The sequence below is a fragment of the Sorghum bicolor genome, chromosome 3 (assembly GCF_000003195.3).
Source record: "Sorghum bicolor cultivar BTx623 chromosome 3, Sorghum_bicolor_NCBIv3, whole genome shotgun sequence".
Lineage (NCBI taxonomy): Eukaryota > Viridiplantae > Streptophyta > Magnoliopsida > Poales > Poaceae > Sorghum > Sorghum bicolor.
This window is the reverse complement of record NC_012872.2, coordinates 2,619,865-2,644,424: the sequence shown is the minus strand read 5'-3', so window position 1 is coordinate 2,644,424 and position 24,560 is coordinate 2,619,865. Positions and strand designations below refer to the sequence as shown.

General features: G+C 39.2%; 1 protein-coding gene across 1 annotated transcript; it reads right to left on the bottom strand.

The window, feature by feature from the left end:
• On the bottom strand, window positions 215–12,040 carry LOC8084336 (probable RNA-dependent RNA polymerase 3). The gene is made up of 19 exons (XM_002454957.2): window positions 11,476–12,040; window positions 10,490–11,033; window positions 10,043–10,175; window positions 9,255–9,338; window positions 8,051–8,240; window positions 6,424–6,640; window positions 5,712–5,799; window positions 5,515–5,640; window positions 5,369–5,413; window positions 5,198–5,269; window positions 4,707–4,813; window positions 4,451–4,599; window positions 4,043–4,268; window positions 2,897–3,122; window positions 2,228–2,376; window positions 1,584–1,743; window positions 1,146–1,290; window positions 870–1,039; window positions 215–797 (listed from the first exon to the last, which is right to left on the bottom strand). Exons 1-19 carry the CDS (start codon window positions 11,777–11,779, stop codon window positions 549–551), a joined length of 3,384 nt encoding a protein of 1,127 aa, XP_002455002.1. The 5' UTR covers window positions 11,780–12,040; the 3' UTR covers window positions 215–548.

The following is a 24,560-nucleotide window of genomic DNA, read 5'->3' as shown; positions in this document are numbered from 1 at the left end:
AAGATCGCCAGCAGCATCGTCAAGGGCCCCTGCTGGCTCTCGTCGGCGCCACCTTCTTCAACTACGCGGCGTGCCTACTCGATCGATCGGCTACGCGATCACCTCGCTACCACGGGCGACGAGTACAAGAACGTAACCTCAAGATCGAGTTCGACATCAGCAGGTAAGCGGTGGCCATGTATAACTGATATATACTACTTCTGATAAGACAGAGAAATACAACTCTGCTACATCTATAACTGAAATAAGTACGTTTACCACCAAAAAAAGAACTGATATAAGTACCATACACAGTCATGCATACACCATCAGCATCTTTGTACCCCAGTGATACTGATACATATAGGAGTACCGAGTACCATATATAGTGACATGACGGTTCACATCATCCACTACTAGGCTCTGGTGAACCATGCCGAACATGTTTGCACCTTGTGCATCTCCTAATAATATAGTACTGCCACCACTACCACTGCTGTTACGACATCAGCCTTTTTTTCTTTCATACAAACGGCACTCGAACTGCAAAATACTAACGCAGTAGCTCGCTACGCGCGGTTCCTCTTGAAAGCATCCTCGAGAACCGAGAAGGAGCAGAGCGCGGTGTCGCCGCCGCGCTTCAGAGTGTACAGCCGGCACAGCGCGCGGCCAGCCACCTTCCACGCGAAGCCGCACTTGGCGATGTCGTTCCGAGACATCGCGTACTCGTACACCACCTGGTACACCGCGCAGGCCTCGTTGAGGAGATCCAACTGCTCCCTTGGGCTCTGTTCAAACTCCTCGGCCTCGTACAGTTTCTGCAATATCCCCTAGTTCTTAGGACAGCCGTTCGAAACTTCAATGTGACAAAAAAGGGCAGGGTTACTAACCCGCTTGTACTCTTGGTAGAGTTGTCGGTAATTGTTGTTCTTTTCTGCCTTGTCCTCCAGCTTACAAAGGTCAGTGCTCTCTCGCAGGTACTGATAATAAAGAGACCTCCAACGGCCCTTGTAATCTTCAGATACTTTTACCTCAGTGAAGCACGACAGGGGCACTATCTCTGAATAATAAAAAGAGAAGAAAAAAAACAAAGGGTATTGTAATCAATTACCTTTTCTGCTGTCAACGGAAACGAGGGGGATGAGACCTACATATCAGGAACTTACTGATTTCAGGATCAATTTCAGACTCCTTCAACATTACTTCATCATAGATTTTGCCCAGCACAGACGTCGATGTGTAAGATTTCTTTTCATCGCGTTCCATGAAGTGTGGGTATTTCTTGACCTTCAGCTCTCCAGGAACAGTGATCTATTTGGAAGCCAGATTGGCAAAATAAGATAAAAACCTTGACATTAAAGCATGGTACAAAATTATTCTCTTACATAGCTTTTTCACAAAATATATAAAAAATAATTAAGCATAATCCAAACCCACTGTTCATCTATTTCTTCTCTGAGTTCATGTATTATTTCATCTGGATTGTCTCTGTCAGACGTATACATCTCTCATTCTCTTCAGTCAAATGATTCTCACATCGAAACATGATACACAACATGAGGATGGTCCAACACCGAATTTATGAGCCCAGGATGGTAAGTTACCTTGTTCCCTTCCTTTGGAGCATCCAAAGCCAAATAGTAAATGTCAACCAAATCAAGCATCTTCTTCTTTATCGCTTGCCGTTCACTCTTTGGAACGCCGCCTGTCAAGAGCCGATCCATAAGCGCCAGCCAACAATTGGAAGCTGCACCTAGCACATAACTGAAAGGCAGAAAACAAAAGATGTTAAGACTAACTTTTACAGTGAAGCAAACTAAGGATTACCACTTCTTTTCTGACTCTGATGTGGGCATGTGGCTTTTCTAATATATTAGAAAAGAATTTTCTTATCTAAAATTCTTTTCTAATATAAAGCCAATAGAAGATTAAAGCACCTAAACCAATTTTTATGTTATCACAATTTTTCTAAACAATATGAGAATAAAACTTGCACTCCATAGGTTATTCCCGCCAAACTTGACGATTATATAATTGTTACCTAATACAATCCATAAGGTGGTGGGGGATATTTTAAAATAAGGGTTATTTCTCTTGGATCCATTGGGCATTAAAATCATGACTTATGCGTTCATAGCATGTATGGTACTTTTTTAGTGTCAAGACATTCTCCAGCCTTCTTAGTGGCAAATAAGCACATCAATGGAACTACAAGGATACAGAGGAAACCAGCCTTGTCAGTTAATACCTGGGTGTAAATCTAGCTCTCAAAAATTCATGGAATAAGAGACTTTCCAGCTTGGGTCCAGTATAATCCTGAGGCTTCTTTAGTTCAGTCTTTGTTGGTTGTATTCTCCGAACCCATGGCTTGCGTTGTTTGGTGAAGCCCTCCAACAACTAGAAAGGTCAAATTTGCAGTAAAGTGACAATTCTTCTCAGAGGAAACAAAACGACAGAGCAGAATATACGGCTACATCAAAACATATGGTTGCTAAATGAATAGTACAAAAATAAGAAAACGTATGGTTGCTAAACGAACAGTATAGAAGTGCTATGGCATAAGGTTGCCAATGAGGGTGCCCTCTGGTGCTTGGCAGGGGCATCCGCATTTCATAAGCTCTTTGCTAGGTCGCTCGTCCTAGGTTACATACTTTTACCTTCACTGGGATCATATTAGGCTACTCATCAGGCATGGAGTTTTGCAAAAGTGCAGTAAAATTCTAGCCTAAAGTGCACCTTACTATACAAATGGCTAAGCTGTGATTTAAACAAGCAATTAGTGGTAACTACTAACATGAATTTAGCAATGAATAAGAACCATCTTTCATAGCCAAGGAACAGAACAAACACATAATATAATACTAATGGCAAGCAAGGTAAACTATGCATGAACAGTTCTTGATAAACAATACACAACCTGTGGGTTTCTTGAGACCCAGTATAAGTCGCCATCAAAATCGCTGTTGGCCATTTCATCTGCCAATGATCGTGGTCCACAGGTGGGAAAGAATATGGCATATTTGGAATTTCCCACAATCTTCTCCAAACCATCAATATATGTTGCAGTCAATATATGTATATCGCCAAAGTGTAATCCAGGATGTTTATAGACAAGAACCTTTCCAGAAAGTTGGCCGTTGTCACTGTTTAATGATATAAATTGAGTAAGAAAAAGAGCTCACAATTAGTCTTTTGGACTGATTCAAAAAGTTGGTAGAACCTTAACTAAGTTCATAAAAAAACTAAAACTCTAGAAGCCCCAGATATTTTATGAAACACGAGAGAAGACCCAAATATTTCATAACAACAAAGCTTTCTAGTCAAAAGAAGGTTTGGTCAGGATATAAACCTAACAAGTGAAATACACAGAAAAAAAATCGAGAGACAGAAATAGAGGACAAAATGTAAAAAAAGAAAAGAAAAAGAAAGGTACAAGAAATAGTAACAATAATCATATGCACAAGTTTTTGTGTTATACCCTGATAATATGCCATATCCGAGAACATGCATAAGTCACAAGAAACCATATTGTCAACCTAGTTACCTTGCTGATTGCATTAGCCTAGCATATTAAATTGTCATGAAACCCTATTGAGAACTTCAGACCAATCTAATAAAATCAGATTATATTACAAAACATCTGCTTCTCTTGCAAGATGTTTTCCTCTTTCAAGGCAGAGGACAGTCACAATGCTAAGAAAGTAAGAAATATCGAAGGCAAAAAAGTGTGTTTGTTAGCATTTAGCGTGTGTCTGTTATTACAAATGCTTGAATGGCTCTACTTGCAAGCTTGCTAATAGAAAGGATGGTGTGTGTGCACCGACACACTACACAGAATTCACCCTGATCCTCATTTCTTAAGTCCTAAAATCTTTTACATTCTCATGTTCCTACTAAAACAAACTGTAAAGTATGCAAATAGATCCAAGGAAAGTAAGAAAGGTTCGTCTCACAAAGACTGTTCTTTCTAAAATTGGAATGTCTAAACAAAACATGGGGAACCAGAAAGATATAAATGAAAGACCATTCAGTTCAAGAGATATGGCAGAAATTGCTGGCATACAGTATAATACAAACTTGGTCCCGTTTCAGAGTCCCAGTGGGATCTGTTGTGCCCATCAGATAATAAGTATCATCAATTGGGATCCTTCCTTCTTTAAGTCCTTTTCTTTCTACCTTAGCCATTAGAGCTAGCTGAGATTGCAAATACGCCTCATCTTCTGGTTGAATTCCAGAAAGAATCATTCGCGCTGACATTGAATCATCCAGGTCCGCATGGTTAAATGCAACTGCAAAAGCGGATCATGTTAAGAGAATATAATAACCAAGGCCTAAGAGTTACTAGTTAAATGACCAAATGTAAACTTAAAAACGGAAAAATAGTTGGAACACAACAATTGCACCAGACACTCAACACAGTACAACTTCTATAATTGTAGCATTAGCACATGACTATAAATCTCGAACTAACCTTCCAGTGAATTTCTCGGTCTATGGCGGGCATTATTGACATCTTCCAGTGCATTCCTTAGAAGGTCCAGAAAAAACTCTTCTCGAACCCGACCATAGTGAAGTAGTGAAATTAAGAACCTTGATGTAAATGCCCTTTTAGGCCGGTAGCTGAAAAGGTGCATGAGGGAGTTTTCTTTAAGGATCTTTTTGCATTAGTTCAAATTTACTCAGATATAAGTAATATCATAATACCTAAACCAACAGATAAGGCTTACCTTGTAGTAATTACTTCCAAAGAGTTAAATGACTTCTCTCCAAATGAATTTTCATCGCCGTGTATTTTTATCATTGATGGTCTTATATGAATTGTGTTAGCAGGAAGCTGTAACACATGAGGTTTGTCCATTACAGATTTTGCTGTAAGGAACTAAGGACTAAGTAGGCAAAGACATGTTGAGAAAATTGGCTGAATTAGGGAAATCACCTCTCACCCATGAGAGGAGGGGGGTTGACTTTTCATATATACAAACTCTAATAACCAGGATACTTAAATATCCATAATGTTGTAATGTTGCCATGATATATTGTAGAGACAGAAGCATTGCATTTTCAAGTTACACAAAGACATAAACAGCAGGTCTGATATATACCAAGATTTGAAATGGAAGATAGTGTCCAAAGCAACTATTCCTGATGAACAGGTTAATTAAACAATAACAAGCATTCTAAATTATGGCTCAAGCCATACAGGGTGACAAACACATACCCTTTTATCAGCTAGAAGAGTTCCCTTTACAGCATATCCATTATGGAACATCCGGAACTGAATTAAAAGAGGCTAGAGTATTTAAAAAAAAAACAAGAATCGATCAGTTAAGCAATAGAGCTTGTGAGAAATATCAGAGTAAACTGTCGTATCATCTAGTCCAAGAAATACATGTTTAGTGGTGAGATGTTGATGCCCCTTTGAATCCACAGCATCCTGTGCAAGGCATAAAAGGTAAATATTAAGTACAGAATACTTAATGAACTTTAATGGTTAACTGAAAAACTGGCATTAGCTAGAAATAGCAGGTCACATACCTTCAGAAAGTTTCCCTTGAAGATACTGCTGGGGCAGTTTCTAGCTAAATCTACTGATATTAAGCCAGTCCCATCAGTATGAATCAAGTCTTTACCATCTTGAACAGCAATTTCTCCAGATTCTTCCTGAAAATTGAACCAAATAAAAAATGGCATCCGGTATGCAGCAAAAATATCAGAGAGGAAGGAGTATGTACCCTGCAAGGTTCATCGTCGATTATTTTAACATTAACCTTTGAGAAGTCAACATCCAATTTAATAGTTTTGGATAAGATCAAAGCAAACCTGCATCATTCCCTCCAGAACAGTATAAGTAAAACTTTACTAAATGAACAGGATAGCTGGGTGCTAGTGCAGACTTAAACTAGGACAAAAGGCAGAGCCATGTTGTGGGTGTTGTAACATTCTGTCTGCAGTAGCAAGGCCATGAGAAGGTGCAGCATAGTAATGGATTTGGGTTTAGAGGAAACAAGTAAAATAAGCTGTACCATGACAAGGGTGCCAGGTGTCAAGGTCCTACAGAGTACCCCACTTATTTGGGTACCTTTCAAACACAAAATTAAGAAGTATTTGTTTTGGTGCTGAAATCTTATGTTTACGCACAAGACTACCCATTAGAGGAAGAGGGACATGGAAACAGAAAAGGCCATCGATGTGCACAAATTGTAAAAGTATCACCAAGTCTAATCAAACTTTGTGTTCCCATAACACAACACCACTTTTTGGTTATTATATCAACAACCCAAGCTCCAATGGATACAGCAAAAGTAGTAGATTTAATTTCATGCACCAAGTTTACATAATAGACTATCAAGTACCACAAGACATCGCTATATATTTGGAATAGATGTCTTTGTATTCATGATTGCTTAATACGGAGGTGAAATAAAACAGCATAAAATGGTTAACCTGGACAAATACTTGGCCACAGTAGGAGCATTGTTTATGTGCATAAAGAGTCTGCGAGCCTGATTGACTGTATAGTCAGCGAGTTTGTAAGGGTAATCCCTTTCCCATCCAGACTCCATGCGAACAAAATAGCACCTAACAGAAGGGCTCAATTTTTTGTTTTTCTCTTTCTTCTTTTCCTCTTTTAGCTTCTCTGTCTTCCCTCCATCTTTATGAACTGGGAAAATAGCAGACCAGTAAAGACAAATCATACAGTCAACATGCAGCTAGAAACATGAGACACCACTTCTAGGAGAAGGAAAAATGCTTAGCAGTTAGCACTTTCTGTACACAAAGCGATGGATACCTAGTAAACTAGTGCATTGTCCTCTTGTTATCTAAACAGTCAAGTAGTTTATTCCAAAATTTAAGGACCCTCATTGAGACATATTTCCTTGGAATTTTTTTACAAACTTCTTATAATTCCATTCCTTACTCATACAAACTTCTTATAATTCCATTCCCTTGCTTTACGGGTGCATGGATTTGTGCCATGGTGGTGCATACATGGTGAAAAATTAGCCCTAATTACTGTTTTTTACATTTTGGCATGGGTGCACCCCACAATGAGTATAAGTAGCTCCCCACCCCTGACAAGAGCTATGCCACAGCTTAATCTTGCTTTGGTTTAGGTCTGGTGAGAGTAACAAGGAAGACAAAGTTAATGTATGCTTTATCATTAGTAGCATAGTGCACATAGCCATCTTGACTCCCATGTGAACTTTTATTAGATTATAGATTTCCTGGTAAGGAAGTATAGACAAAACTGACAAGCTAACAGAGTCAAGGTTTACCAGTTTCTACTTGCCACAGGATTTATAGTCCCCAGTTCCCAGCTAGCATAAACCATCTAACGTGATGTTTAGATTTAGATATTCCCAACAGATGTAAACATTGGTCTAACGAGGTTTAATATGATGGTTCTAGCTAAGACCCTTACTATGTGGTGTGTATTATTGTTAGAAAAGAGAAAAGAGGCCATGGCCTAACCAATACTTGATGGGCCACCCATAATAGCCCACAAGACTGAGTCATCCTATACGCATGTACACTGCAATTGGCTGTTGATTTCTAGTTACTGCTCTTCTCTAATTTGTTGTAATATAAGTGAATTGCCCACCTCTCCCCATCAGCTGAAGCTTTTGGGTTGAACTGGTCGGTGCATGCAACTCAATATGGTATCAAAGCCAGAGGTCTCGAGTTCGAATCCTGGTTAGCGCAATTAAATAAAATAATTGCTGCTCGCTCCTATTCCACGTTTGAGGCCTGAGGGAGCCTCCACGTGAGGGGGAGTGTTGTAATATAAGTGAATTGCCCACCTCTCCCCATCAGCTTAAGCTTTTGGGTTGAACTGGTCGGTGCATGCAACTCAATATAATTATCAATAGCTGTAGTAGTACACAAAGCAGTAGACCACCTTTTTATGAGTCTATCAAGCAAAGTGTGTTCTGGAATACCTCATTTAACAAATGTGAATTGATTTTAGTGTGCCAATAACAGCGATTAAAACTATCAAAATTAAGAAGTTTGCATTGTAAATTGGTCTATACCAATATTATATTACAATTTACAAGAAAAGCAAACTTACTGAAAAAGCGATACCGCCGTAAGCCCAAAACGATACCATCATCAGCAACCTGGCTGTAATATTGACAGTAGATACCCAAGTTGTCTGTATTATTTTCAAGATCAGGTATATCTGCAAACTTCACAATAAGAACATTGTCATCGCCAACAATTTTCTGGAGATGAGTCCTTGTATTCTCCACATATGGACCCTGAATTAAATCAAATATTGTAAATTTATAAACAAACTGATACATCATCTCAATGCATTGTAGAAACATGAAAGAAAAAAAAAGGAATGAAGAAAAATGATTTTGTCAGCTGTGTCTGCTCGCAATACCAAGGATAACACCTTTCCAAACAGTAGTGAGAGAGAGTGCACATATCAAAGCAACAGTGGATATGGGACTAGTAGAATAAAAATATTAGATTGAGAGTTCACAATATTCAAACATCAGACTATAAATGAGACACAAAAGTAGCCATCCAATCTTTGTAATGCATGGACATGATGACAAATGGTTCAAAAATTGATCGACAAGGTTAAATTATACCTGGTTGACTACTGAGGATGATCAAAGAGAAGTCATGAGTTATGACAATAAAAAATCCAACTAACTTGAATCACAAAATTTGTGTACAGTTGCACATGCCAATTCCAATACTCAATACTGTGTATACCCCTCCATGGTTCAGGTATGTATGCAGGTTCAGGGCCAGGTTTCCCCTTTGTGAAAGGTGCATGGTGACGGTGTGTTGTTCAAGAATTTTTTTTTGGCAAATAACCTGGAAGATATCACTATGAAATTTGTGTGTTGTATGACAAGCCAAACAAGGGTAGGTAGTAAATGACAAACACATGAATAGATCATGATAACGTACTTCCCTTTTTTGGTGTTTAAAATTTCACAAGTGATGTTACAATGAAAATTTCTCTGTGCCCCCAAAGTTAGATGTATGAAGTCCAAGATAGAAACATGTGTGTGTGTGTGTGTGTTTTGGGGGGTTGGGGGGAGGGGTGGGGGTATATAAAAAGGGGCATACAGAATGGTAGAAGCTCCTACACAACTTGGATCCTGGGGAAAGGAATTTCTATCAGTTACCATGTTTAGGTGAGCCATGCATAGAAAAGGAAAAAGGAACAGACAGGTCAAAGGAAAAAAATTAAATACATGGCAGGATAAAAGACCATCAGACATTAGTAGAAGAGATAAGAAACTACAAACCTTAAAAATGGTTGCTATGTTATCACCCCTTTTCTCAATAATACAATAATAGAGTCTTGTCTTGTTTGGGTCCCAATCAAGGTTCTACAGTATAAGTTGGCAAAAACTTTCCTGAGTTATCTGCTAGCATCCTCTTGAAGGGAATGAAAACCAACAACAAATATAAGATTACTGAATTTACACAGATGGTGACTCAGAGTTACAAATATATATTGAAGTTATCTGCTAGCAGGCATCAGCTGAATTTGCACAGGTGATGACTCAGAATTACAAATATATTGAATGCTAGCATTCTTTAATAGTCATCAACGCTGATACGGAATGAGTCTACAATGATTTCTTGGAGATGCACAAACCACTTGCAGCTTTTGACTCAGGCATAGTCATAGTGCAGAAACATTATTGATCATGCTTCTTCAAATAAACCAACACTGTTTTCTTTTCTTATCCATGAAGACATCCAAAAGGTGTGTAAACTTTCTAGAAGATACTAAAATAGCATTCTTTTCAAAATAATAGGAAGATGCAGTCTGGCATGACCATGCTAGTATGATGTCTTTACAGTTAAACTAATTAAATACCAAATTTAAAGAACTATTTTTGTTGAAAAATATTGGATGATTATGCTTGGCTGCATATATCTAACCAGTTCCAGATAATAAAGATCATTACACTTGGGAATATGTAAGAAACTAAAAACTGGATAATTATGTGTACAGTTGCAGCCAGTGATTAACATCATAGAAAAAAATGAGTAAAGCAATAAAAGTTTAAGTGTGGTATATGACCTTTCTTCTATCCGATGCTGGTATATACTTTATTCCAAATTTGTTCCAGATTTCTGACTCGAAATAATCCATGGGCAGTGAATTCAAATGCCTTATATAACTTACATCCTCCAGTACTTGTTCTATCTTCTGGCTATAGGAATATAAGGAGGCAAGATGGATTAGAGCCTAACAAAGATAGCATAAGAATAGAACAAAGCATGGCAGCAATTCTGGCTATAGGAATATAAAGAGGCAAGATGGATTAGAGCCTAACAAAGATAGCATATGAATAGAACAAAGCATGGCAGCAATTAAGCTAAAGAAAAAAAAATAGTTTTCTGTTGGTCCATTATTCCATTAGATAAATGGATCAGGCGATCAAGACTTTGTAGTGAAGTTCAAAGCAGTAATTTATTTGTTCCAATCATGTAGGAGGAGAAAAGCATAAAGCCGATCAAGACTTACTCTCCATGATACACATATATGAGGAATATCCGAACAAACTCTAACTCCCCCAGTGCTAACATCAGAGGGCTTGGTGTTGCCCTCAAAGCATGCCCAGCTGCAACAGAAGGTGGCATTGCAACCCCTAACCTTCCTGATGGGCCATCCATTTGTTGGATACGCCTTGTAATATTGCGAACAGGGCTTGGGGTGAGAACCCGAGCAGGACTATCAGCCATGTGATTACCGAGACACCCAACGCCCATTCCTCCAGGACTTGCTATCGGAGAAGCCACAGCTGAGTTTGGGAGCTGATTCTGCAAGCCAGGAGATCCCAAACCCGGTGGGCTCTCAACCTTCATTTCAACACGGTCTGGAACAACACAAGCATTTGTCATGACAGGCCTCTCGTGATACTGCGACCTGAAAGGCATCTGACGCAGAGGGCTCCCAGGCTCCATCCTTGCGTGGTTTGAACGGGCAAATGCCATTTCACCGTTGGGGCCCTGACTCTGAACTTCCATTTGGACGCCCTCTTGGTAGAACGGTCCTGATATGGAATCCTCTGCATGACAGATAACTTGATGATTAGGAAGAAGAGAAACAATATGACGGGAAACATGCCTGTAAACTACAAGAGCAAATATTATCTGAGCCTCTGAGGTACCTCTTACGATCAGATACTGAAAGGGTAGTTGAGAAAGAAAAAAAAAAGAGTAGACATTAAAAGGATGAAGAAAATGCAGTTATAGCAATGACCGCACAGCACACATGATGCAGCCTATCTGGGCGTCAGAAAGGAAACTCGAGAATTACGAGTAGACATGTCCAAAGCAAAGTGAAGTAAACACCGAGTATTTCCAGAATTTTTTTAAAAACACACACACACACACAGAGAAAAGCACCAAAACAAGCGTTGCTGGCAAGGGGGAAAAGCACAAAAAGAAAATGCAGTTTCCACAAGTGACCGCATAGCCCAGCATGGCAGCATTGGTTTCGAAAAACACCTTGTAAAGCGCGGGTGAAGGGGCCGTTGCAGCAGGCGGCGCTCTCGGCGGTGGGGATCCCCACGGCGTTGCGCTGCATGGCCTCCTGCTTGGCGAGGTGGTTGATGAAGGCGGACAGGCTCCGCACCCGGGCCCCGGTCTCGGCGACCGCCCGGAGCACCCTGGACGCCGCGGCGTCGCCGAGTTCCGCGAGGCGGGCGCGCGCCCACCCGTCGGCGGTCTGCCCGAGCTGCGCCTCGAGGCGCGCGAGCTCCGCGGACAGCTCCGGGAGCAGGGGCGCCGGGCACCCCGGCGAGGACTGCATTCCTCTGAGCAGGGAGAGGTTTAGGGTTTAGGGTTTAGAGCTGAGCGCCGCGACGCGGCGGCGGCGGCAGGAGAGGAAGGCTTGCGATGGAAGCTTTCGGCCGTGTCCGGCTGTGCCGTCGTGGAAGGGGAGTGGGACGTGGGAGGGGATCAACAAACAAATGCGACGGCCGACGGGCGCAGAGCAGTGGGAGGAGGAAGCAGGGGAAAGGGGGGTGATCCGACTGGCGCCTGACGAGGACGGCGCGTGGCGGGCTACCGGGTTGCTTTGGAATTTGGGAACGGCGGGGGTCCGGGCAAGACCGCACCGCCACGGCATCAGGTATGGGTCTCGACAAGTCTGTCCCACTCCACGTGCAGCAATATGGCACAGTGCTACTGCTACCCTCTCCACCAGTTTTTCAGAAAATATTCCTGGATAAAAAAATTGGGTACTTAAGTCTTAGGCCTTGTTTAGTTTCGAAAAGATTTTGAATTTCGGTACTGTAGCAGCACTTGCGTTTATTTGTGACAAATACTATCCAATTATGGATTACTAGGATCAAAAGATTCGTCTCGTGATTTACAGCTAAACTGTGTAATTAGTTTTTGGTTTCGTCTATATTTAATGCTTCATGCATGTGCCGCAAGATTCGATATGACGGGGAATCTTGAAAACTTTTTGCTTTTTGGGTGAACTAAACAAGGACTATTTAGGCTTTGTTTAGAGGTTGTTTGGTTGTTAGCTATAATTTGTCACACTTTACCTTAGACAAGTTTGACTAAGTTAGCAGGTTAACAACTAAGCTTAGGCATGATTTTTTTTAGACTCCACATGTCAGAGTTAAAAAAGTGTGGCAAAATTCCTTTAGGCATGATAAAGTATGGCAACCAATTTGCTAGCCACATTTTTTGTGGCTTTCCACACTTGCCTAAAGTTAGGCCTTGTTTAGTTTACCCAAAAACCAAAAACTTTTTAAGATTCCATGTCACATTGAATCTTGCGGCACATGTATAGAGCATTTAATATAAGGCCTTGTTTAGTTCTCAAAAAAATTTACAAAATTTTTCAGATTCTCCGTCACATCGAATCTTTAGACGTATGCATGAAGTATTAAATATAAACGAAAAAAAACTAATTACACAGTTTAGTCGGAATTGACGAAACGAATCTTTTGAGCCTAGTTAGACCATGATTGGACAATATTTGTCAAATACAAACGAAAGTGCTACAGTATCGATTTCCCAAAAAATTTTGGAACTAAACAAGACCTAAATGAAAACAAAAACTAATTGCACAGTTTGTCTGTAAATCGTAAGATGAATCTTTTAAAGCCTAGTTACTCCATGATTGGGCAATGTTTATCAAATAAAAACGAAACTGCTATAGTGTCAAAATCCAAAATCTTTTCGGATGTAAACAAGGTCTTAGTTATGGTAGATTATGTCTAGCAACCAAACATCCTCTTAGTTCTGAAGTAAAATATTTCGCGACACTGTAGCACTTTCGTTTGTTTGTGGTAATTATTATCTAACTATGGACTAACTAGACTCAAAAGATCTGTCTCGTCAATTTCGACCAAACTGTGTAATTAGTTTTTATTTTTGTCTATATTTAATATTTCATGCATGCGTATAAAGATTTGATGTGACGGGGAATCTTGAAAAAATTTTGGGTTTGTTTAGTTCGCAAAAATTTTCAAGATTCCCCGTCACATCGAATCTTTGGTTGCATGCATTGAGTATTAAATATAGACAAAAAATAAAAACTAACTGCACAGTTTACCTGTAATTTGTGAGATGAATCTTTTGAACTTAGTTACTCCGTGATTGGACAATGTTTGTCAAATAAAAACGAAATGCTAGAGTAGCCAAAAACAAAAATTTTTGCAAACTAAACAAGGCCTTAGTTCACCCAAAAACCTAAAAAGTTTTCAAGATTTTCCGTCACATCAAATATTGCGGCACATGCACAGAATATTAAATATAGATAAAAATAATAACTAATTACGCAGTTTGTCTGTAATTTGTGAGACTAATCTTTTAAGCCTAGTTAATTTATAATTGAACGATGTTTGCCATAAACAAACGAAAGTGACACAGTGTCCAAAATTTTTTCATTTCGCCAACTGAACAAGGCCTTATTTAACATTATTATTAAGAATAAACTAATTAAGATTAAAAGATTCGTCTCGTAAATTATAAATGAACTGTGTGTAATTATTTTTTTATCTATATTTAATATTTAATGCATGTGCCGCAATATTAGATATGATAAAAAATCTTGAAAAGTTTTTAACTTTAGGATACAACTAGGCCTAAGGCGGTGTCTCGATCCGGTGACATTGAACGTTTGGTATTAATTAGGAGAACAAAAATAAACTAATTATATAGATAAAGAATAATTTACAAGATAAATCTATTAAAACTAATTAATCTATTATTAATATATGTTTACTATGTCATCATATTATTAAATCATAGATTAATTAGATTTAATAGATTCGTCTAGCAAATTAGCCTCTGCCAATAAAACTTTAGTAGATAGAACGAAACACCCTTTAAATTGTCAAAAAATAAAAAAAAAATGAAAGTTCCTCGAAATATCTCTTCCAAGCACCTTGAAAGAGCTCATATTTTCATAGTAAATATATTTACTAAGAACCTCAAGGCATCTCTTCCAAACATTGTAAAAGAGCTTATATTTTCATATTAAACTTATTTACAGTTAGAGTAAAGTCCATCATCGGTCCATAAACTTGTTCAGGTGTGTCATTCCGATCACTAAACTTGCGAAACGACGGTTTAGATACCTAAACTTGTTCGGCTGTGTCATCCTATTTTCTAAACTTGGAAATCTCCCATGTCCTCAAACTTATTTAATTGTGTCATTTCGGTCCCTAAACTTATTATTAAGTCTCATCTGGATCAAAATACGACGAATCTAAAAACACTGCGTCGAAAAATAACTCCTAACTTTTTCATATTAACTCAACTGAAAATAAATTTTATATCAAAATTATAGTAAGCAACGCGATCTATAACTTTGTAGTTGAAAAGTTTTTAAATTAAAATCATTTAGGCTCCCAAAATATGTTTTGTAAGTTTATAAATTTTGAAATTTAAAATTTAAAATTAAATTTTGTGATACTAAACAACTTAAATAAAAAAAATCAACTAAAATGTTGTAGATCGCGTTGAGAGCTACAACTTTGATATAAAGTTTGTCTTTATCCGAGTTCATATAAAAAAGTTATGAATTATTTTTTGATATAAAATTTTTAGATCGCTTTGTTTTCACCCAGATGACACTCAAAACCAAGTTTAGGGACCGGGATGACGCAAATGAACAAATTTGAAGACCTAAATGGGTGATTTTTAAGTAAGGGACCGGGATGACATAGACGAACAAGTTTGAGGACTTAAATCAATCGATTTGTGACCGGCGGTGGACTTTACTCTTATAGTTATAAATGTTGATATTTTTTTATAAATCTAATCAAATTCGCAATTGGCTGATTCTTTAAAGTGTTGAGATGTATGCTTTTTTGAACGGCGAACAATAAAAGAATGAGGAAAAAACATTTTTGTGGCACACCGGCCAACCACATGCATGGCATGAGCGATGGAAGCTTCGAAAAGAAATAAAGGGAACTAGCAGCTCCTGCAACAAATAAACACAAACGTAGATCAATGGTACTCAAGAACGGTACAGAAATAGCGGACTAATCAAGGTTAAGTCTGCGAATGGGCCAGGAGGAAGCCCTCTATCTCTACTATAATTGAAATCTTCTCCAGTCAAATCCTACCTGCAAGATCAACGACCCACGGCAGATATCCTACAGATTAGATGGCCCAGATTAAAAGTATGATCACGACCTTACATCTCTACTCTCCGCCCTCGGCCTCGCGTCAACTCCGTCATCTCCGTATCCGTGGAAAACTCCGTATCCGTATCGCAACTCGGTCCGCGTCGAGCTGGTGCCGATCCCGGACGTGGAGAACCGCCTCGGGCTGGTGCCGCATCTTGCCGATCCCGGACGTGGAGCAAAGCCGCAACCTCCATTATTGCCGATCCCAGCCGTGGAGGACCGCCGCGCTTGGGATTTCAAGGCACGGCGCAAACGAAGACGACAATCGCCGCCCTGTAGTGGCCTATGAAACTCCGAGGTCCATCTTCCTTTCGTTTGATGTTCTGCTTCGTCCAGTCCGCACAAACTCTAATTTGGGTTCTCAAAATCGTTGATCATACAAGTTAGGGTTTAACCACCACGGCATCTCCGTTCTTTTTTTTTCTTTTCTTTCCTGAGTAACCAATACTTCTCAGGCTATCACCAGGAACACGTGCCACACAGGGAGATGCTGCAAGTACTTGGTGCAGATGCTGAACGATTAAGCCGTCAGTAAATTCATAAACCAGTGAATGCATACAAGATATTACAGTGCAGAAAGGGCTCCAACGATCGCCGCGCTTGGGATTTCAAGGCATCGACTGCATCACGTCGGCTTCGTCATCACCGTCGACCTCCTTTGTCTCTGAACGCCTCGTGAAGAACCAGGTCCACTTGTGCATTCCACTGTGCTTCTTCTACTACTGAAAAAATATATATTATACTTCTTCTACTACTGTAAAAAAAAATATTATAAATATTACTTGGCTTGAACTGAAATTTACAGATTTCGAAAACATCGACTCTCTATCTGCATTAATTTTTATTTATCTCTCTAAATTTATGCCTGCGTTATTATTTGTTTCTCTCTAAATTTGTGCATTCTGATTATTCTATTGTGGACAACCGCGATCCTTTGAAAAATCAAAAGATGTTACCTCCTCACCTACTCAATGTCGACGCCGCGAGATGGGTAAAATATTTTTCTATCATGTCCTAACCAGCTACAATATGTCTATATCTCATATTTGTATCTCATATATTTTTTAAAAATTGTTTTGGAATATGGACAGTTGTAGCTGTGGTTTATGGCTCATTAATTACATAGAATATTGGACAGGAACTGCTTTATCTGACCAAATCAGCCAGGTAATTGTTTAAAAAAATATCTAAACATAGTCATTGCTTTTTTATTGGTTAATATGAGAACTTGCTCATAATTTCAGAAAGATATAAGTAACTTCAGGTATAAACTACCTGCTATCTTGTATAACTCCCCATTAAATGAAGCAAGAGGCTTACCGGATGATGGAGATCAATATGAGACTAACAATATTGAGGATGATGACGTCACAGAGCTAGATGATCTGGATATTTTAATGTCAGGTGACATCAAGTTAACACGTACATTAAAGTGGAAAAGTAGAGAAGATCTATTATCAACAATTTACACAATCATCCATTTCATTGGAAGTGACGAAACTTTTGAGTAAGTCATTCTAAATATTTCTGTTGTCTGTCTTAGATTTCCTATAAAATTAATTTAATCTTTGTTATTGTTTATTTAGCAAAGACTGGGTGCGGAGTACAAAACCGTACCCAATTTCTTTAAGTCTTAGGAAGATTAAAAATATTTTAAATGAGGATCGAGAGATGAATCATGAATGCTTTAATATGGCTATTCGGATAGCTGTGTGCAACCAAGATATGATGCTGAAGAAATAAAAATATCACTTCATGGACCTCAGATCTGTTGTAAGTTGAAATAAAAATTTATAATTTATCAAATACTTACAATATTTAGTTGTGTAATTACTTAAGAATGTTTGATTTTTTTTGCAAAATCATCAGGAAATAACTAGGTTCGGACGAGATCAGCGATGTTGTGGTAAGATTGATAAGGTATACCATGAAAAATTAAGAAAAGTACTAGAGTGTTGGCCAAACGTGGAGTACAAAATTAGAGATTGTAGCCATGTAAGTTATGTTATGTGTATTGATTTACAAAATTAATTCATTCTGTTTACAACTAATAGTTTCTATGTTTGTTTTTAGATTCTACTACCATATTATAAGGATGGAACTTACATTTTATTTATATTGGATATGCAAAACAAAATCGTGCATATTATGGACCCCTTGAAGATGAGACATGTTTGGAGGGTTATAATCAAAAAATGGTATATATACCTACATTACACATTATTGCTAGAAGACTCGGTCTCGCCATGGGACTGACAAATGTAAAGTGGACCGGCAATATTTATAAATGGAAGCGAGAATATCCACTTGTAACAAAGGTTGCAGATAATAATAAATACTGGTAATCACTTGTAATACATTACACATTTGTCAGTTAAATAGTTATTTTATTCATTGTGCACATCAATAACAACTACTCTTGTCCAGGAAATTGGGAGGCTTTCTTGTATACAACTTCATGAAGTTGTGGGACGGCAAAAAATTGCCACAAATCAGTAGCGTAAGCATATATAGCCTATAACAATACATATCTTACACTACAAAAATAATAATAACTAATTATCATTTGCCATGCACAGCACTCAACTTCGCTGAGGATGGAATTTTTAGCGGACATTTTGGCGAGCAAAGCAAACGAATGTTTCGACAACATTCCTGAAGATGTCCAATACATGACTAAAGAGTTAGACAAAATGTAACATAGATGCTCATAACACGACAAATAATAATAGTAGTGCATGAAAAAATATTTCCAAACTATAATTTTTGTTTTTAGAAGCATCCCAAAATTAAACCGTAGCGTTAGCACGGACATTATATGGTTGAGGACTTAGCTTACTTTTTATTCTTTATGCAAAAGTGTTTCTAGATGGTATACATACTGAAATATAATTGTGTAAAAATTAAACTATAAAATAAAATCATTGAATGTTTTTATATACATCTCCGAGATAAAACCGTAGCGTTAGCACGGGTACTAGTTATAGAAAAAAGGGGAAAAAACTTATCCAAAATAAGTATACTTTTAGCATTTGAAATTTATCTCAAAATAAATGTACTCTCCGTTTTTAAAGTACAATCATTACATGTAGAAATAGTCTTGATAGAAATAAATATATTTTTAATATAACAATGGTACTGTTCTGCACTACTTCCGTAGTATTTTTTCAGTGAATGAATAATGTTTTTTTCATAGTATTTTAGTATAAGTCAAATTTTAGCGAAACAAATAGAAAGAGCATGTACTTTGATGAAGATTAAAGAAACAGAGAAAAAAAGATCCTAGCTTGTGATATCAAAACCATCTTAGGCCTTGTTTAGTTCCAAAAAAATTTACAAAATTTTTCAGATTCTCCATCACATCAAATCTTTAGGCACATCCATGAAGTATTAAATATAGACGAAAATAAAAACTAATTGCACAGTTTGGTCGAAATTGACGAGACGAATTTTTTAAGTCTAGTTAGTACATGATTGGATAATATTTGTCAAATACAAACGAAAGTGGTACTATTTCTATTTTATAAATTTTTTTGCAACTAAACAAGGCCTTACTGGTACCACAATAACACGTTTGGGAGCCAAACAACCTCTACCGTCCGATTCCGACTGCTTCACGATCATCCATTACATTCTCTGTCTTGTTACATTAGTGTTATCATCAGATTAGCTGCAAAATGCATACACATTGATCGGCAATCTCCTACCAGCGTAGTATACGCACAAACCTGTAGACATCACAATCACAACTCTGCTACCCGGCCATCTCAGCAAGCGCCATGCCCGAGTAGGAGGGCACGGGCGCGAGCCTGAGCGGAGCGGCGTTGGTGCAGATCTTGGTGATAGTAGCAAATTTTTAAATGAGAACTTTGAAGACCGAAGAGAAGAAAGGTTCCATGTGAACGACACTTGCACATGGGTAAGCCGATCCCAAGGGATAGGGTAACCCCGACAGACAACGTGATCTCGTGTGTTGCCCGAAAGCAAATCGGGTTAAGATTTCCTGAGCCGAGATGTGGCGGTTGACGGCGACGTTAGGAAGCCCGGAGACGCTGGCAGGTGCCTCGGGAAGAGTTATCTTTTTCTGCTTAACGGACTGCCAACCCTGGAATCGGTTTAGCCGAAGGTAGGGTCTAGCAGTCAGAAGAGCACCGCACGTCGCTCGGTGTCCGGTACGCCCCCGACGGCCCTTAAAAATCCGGAGGACCGAGTACCATCCATGCCCGATCGTACTCATAACCGCATCAGGTCTTCAAGGTGAACAACCTCTAGCCAATGGAACAATATAGGCAAAAGAAGTCGGCAAAACAGATCTGTAACTTAGGAAAAATGATTAGCTCTAAAGGTTGGGCTCACGGTCCTAGCCCCGAACCCATCAGTTACCGGTAGACTGCTCGAGCTGCTCTCATAGTAAGAGTGGACCGCCCGGAGCACCGTGGGCACCACGGTGTTAGAGGTCTGCCCGAGCTACGCCTCGAGGCGCGCAAACTCCGCGGACAGCTCCGGGAGCAAGGGCATCGGGCACCCCGGCGAGGACTGTATTCCTCTAAGCAGAGAGAACTTTAGGGTTTAGGGTTTAGCTGAGCGCCACGACACGGCGGCGGCGGCGGCGGCAGGAGAGGAAGGCTTGCGATGGAAGCTTTTGGCCGTCCGGCTATGCCGTGGAAGGGCATCAACAAATGCGATGGGCGCAGAGCAGTGGGGACTAGGGAGAGGGCGGGAGGGTGATCCGAGTGGCGTCGCCTGGCGCCTGACGAGGAGGGCGCTTTGGAATTTTGGAACGGCGGGGTCCGGGCAAGATCGCACCGCCACGGGTCTCGACAAGACAACTCGGGTGCACTCCACGGATGCTATTGCAGCAGCGTAGCATGCTGCAGCTTTGGCGTTGGGTATTAAAGTTTAATGTACTGTAGCATTTTGTTTTATTTGATAATTAAAGTCTAATTATAAACTAAGGCCATGTTTAGTTCCAAAAAATTTTGGAAAAATGACACTATAGCATTTTTGTTTTTATTTGACAAACATTGTCCAATTATAGAGTAACTAGACTTAAAAGATTCGTCTCGTGATTTACAGACAAACTGTGTAATTAGTTTTTATTTTCATCTATATTTAATATATCATGCATGTGCTGCAAGATTCGATGTGACGGGAAATATGAAAAATTTTGGGTTTTTAGGGTGAACTAAACAAGGCCTAATTAGGTTTAAAAGATTTCTCTCGCAAATTACACTTAAACTGTGTTTTTAGTTTCGGAAATAGTCTATATTGAGTACTTCATGTATGTGTCTAAATATTTGATGTGACAGGTTGTAAAGTTTAACACATGCAACTAAACGGGGTCTTACTTCACCTAAAATCTAAAAAAAATTCAAAATTCTCCGTCACATCAAATCTTATGCACATATTAAATATAGGTAAAAAATAACTAATTGTATAGTTTGCTTGTAATATATGTAAAATATAGGTAAAAAAATCTTTGCCTATCATGAACAAAGAATCAGACACCTACTCCTCATGTTTTGAGGCTATGGTTAGAACGTAAATATAGGACTCCAAATATTGTCTTCGTAAAATAACCCTTGAAATGTTATCCTCTCATTTTCCATGACATTTGTTGTACTAAGTCTTCTTTCTCATCTAAATACATGAATTTGTTTGCCAAACTGACCCTTTTGCCCTTCTGGCTTTACCTATCATTGACCGACGTTCCATCTGCCCAATCATTCATCTCCTCAACCTGACGCCCTAACCCCCGATCGTTTGATCTCCCCATTCGAACCGAGACTGACGTCGTCGTTCTCCTCCGAGAAATCATCAAATACACTAAACAATAGGTTTCAATTGAGTTGACAAACATGACGGCGGCGCCCGCCATCCTTAAACCCAGCCACTGGTTTCAAAGGCTTCTGTGGCTACAAAGACAAAGGGTGTAGGAAACCAGAAGGTAAAACAATCCCAATTCCACTCCTAGCTTTGATCTATTTAATTGGGTTTGTATACAAGCCAAATCCCAGTTGTTTTAAATTATCGAGATCCCCTTTGTTCTTAATTTAACTAGAAAAGGAAGTGCCCTTCCGGGCGCCCTACCAGCATCCCATTGCAAAGCAATAATATAAAGTACACATGAAAAACCTCAAAGATTTATTATATTATTGCACTCCCAAGAATTGAGCAGAATTGGAAAGTATCATCTGGCAGCTGTAGCGGTGAAAGCACCAATATGAATAATAACAATGATCAATATATCAAATCGGTTGAAGATCAAACTCCCAATCAAGATACTAGGGGTCTGGTTGGTTCGCGAGCATGTACGGCCAGGTTGGGCATTAGAGCCAGGGTGAATGCAAACAGGTTGGGCACATGCAGGCACTCCAGACAGCATTGTTTGGTTTGCATGCATTCACAGGGCAGGCTTTACTCAGCCAATGATTGGTTGCTTGCGTCAAGCGGTTTGTTTTATTGATTTGTTATTGATAGAAATTTAGGATCATCTAGCAGTAGAATAGATCGGGATTTGAGTACAATAAATATAGCAAATGAACATAGGTAGTGCAACTGCACTTGTATGCACTAGATCTACTACACAGAGAGAAAACAGAGAGGTTTAGAGGATAGGATTAGACCATCGCTGCGTCCATGGCGGTGTAGATCACGTCGGCCATCGGGTCCGCACTTCGTAGGAGGACGGCGGCGTGGTGGCACTTCCCGACGCTGCTGCACAGGCCGGATCGGATGGCTCTAGGGTTTGAGTCGAGTGGGGTCAGTCGTTCAGTCGCGAACTCCTCTATCGTGCTTGCGGCCCCCACCTTCTATACTTATAGTGCAGCGCGCCAGGGGCCCCACCACTCCAATGGGTGGTTGAGTGCCCCCGATCAGGGCTTGGTCAAAGGGGATCTGGCTCCAGCCGTTGGGCTGGGTCAGAGATAGAGATCAACCCAACAGTTATAAGAGAAAAACTCTGCTGAATAACTAGTTGATTTGGCTGATAAGCTCGAGCGAACCAAACAAGCAATCACTCGAGCCTGGCGCCCTGGCCAGAAACAGATTTGATTTCCATTTTCACTGAGCTAGTTCCCTTGTCGATTTGGCATCTATGAATTTTTCCTTATACTGCTTACATTTTTCTTCCTTTTATCCTACACCCCCTTTGGTAAGAATGTGTGTTTGCTCGAAGTTGTTCTTTTTGCTACACAAGGAAACACGTGCAACAAATGCAAATGATTTTGGTTCACAATCCTAGTTGGATATATAATTCTGAAAAGTCATGGCTAAAAGTACTATTCGCTGATTTATTGTGACAGAAAAACATTACTGAATGGTTGATAGATTTGACAAATAAGCTCAAGCAAACAGGGCGTGCCCAGCCCCCCTTAATCAGTTCTGGTTCCACCACTGGTGCTAGCATGGGGGCTGATAAAACAAAAATCTACACATCACTGCACATTCGTCAGCATGACACATTTGGAACTAGGGCCCAGGCTAACTTGCATTTCGTTGACAAAATCATTATTTACATTATTGATATTTGTAGTAATAATATTAGCAGATACTTGGACTGTCCGACAGCAGAGTGCTAGGTTACTGAAGAAATAAATTTCATGAACCAATGGTGTAGATAAACTTATATCATCCTACATGTGAGTAAGTGACAGCTTCAGTAATGCTAGCTCAGTAGTGCGGAGTACGTAGCAAGGCAGAAGTGTCCTCAATCCTCATATAGCTAGTTAATGGCCACTACTGCGCCTCAGGTAACTTTGAATGAGATTTCTTTGGATTTGATCCCTTCAAAAAAAGAGACTCTTAATCAGGGGTCTGCTACAGATTTTTAAGTTTTATGTGCTCCAAGTGAGAAGCCTTATCAAAAAATCCACTTAGGCCCTGTTTAGTTCCCCACCCAAAAATTTTTCATCCATCCCATCGAATTTTTGGACACATGCATGGAATATTAAATATAGATAAAAAAATAAACTAATTACACAGTTTAGTTGAGAATCGTGAGACAAATCTTTTAAGCCTAGTTACTCCATGATTAGCCTTAAGTGCTACAGTAACCCACATATGCTAATGACAGATTAATTATGCTTAATAAATTTGTCTTGCAGTTTCCTGACGAGCTATGTAATTTGTTTTTTTATTAGTTTCTAAAACTCTCCCGACATCCTTCAGACATATCCGATGTGACACTCAAAAAATTTTTCTTCCCAATCTAAACAGGCCCTTACTGGAGTAGAAACAGACCATCCCATATTAGACGAAATTGCAGATAAAAGACTGGACTAGATGTGCTATGCCTTAGCAGTGCAGCTGAAATCATCTCATCTGGCATCCAACACGCACAGTAGCACATCCTAAGTTACAACGAGTTACGAGTTACGAACTTCATGCAAGTTTGGTAAGCTATGTGACAACTGGAGAGCCCCCAGGTAGCAATTTCCGTCTGGTATGAACTTCATGCAAGTTTGGTAAGCTATGTGACAACTGGGGAGCATTGCTTTGCTAGTCCAATAGGCAAGGTGGTAGTGTCCTCATGTCCAATGGCCAGTAACTGCATTTTAGGTACTCATCGAATTTTTTGATACACTTTTGTATGATGAAAACTACAAAAATGTACCGTGTATCTGCTAAATTTAAAAAGTATTAAAATATTATCTACCGGTGATACATTTCCAAAAAAAAATCATTCCTATGTGAAACAACTTTAGGTAAAATTGTACACCAGGAAAATTATTTTATTTTTGCCGAAGAAAAATATGTTTTATGAAAAGTTGTTTCAGGGTTAATGAAAATGGAAAGTCGTCATTCCAGCACCCCACTTCTGATAGTCGTCCCAAAAACGACTTCTCAAGGTGGCTTCTCCAAAAATCTTGTAATCTTCTAAATAGTTACTAAAAGTCAAGTCCTGCCCAATTCAGCACATAATAATAACAA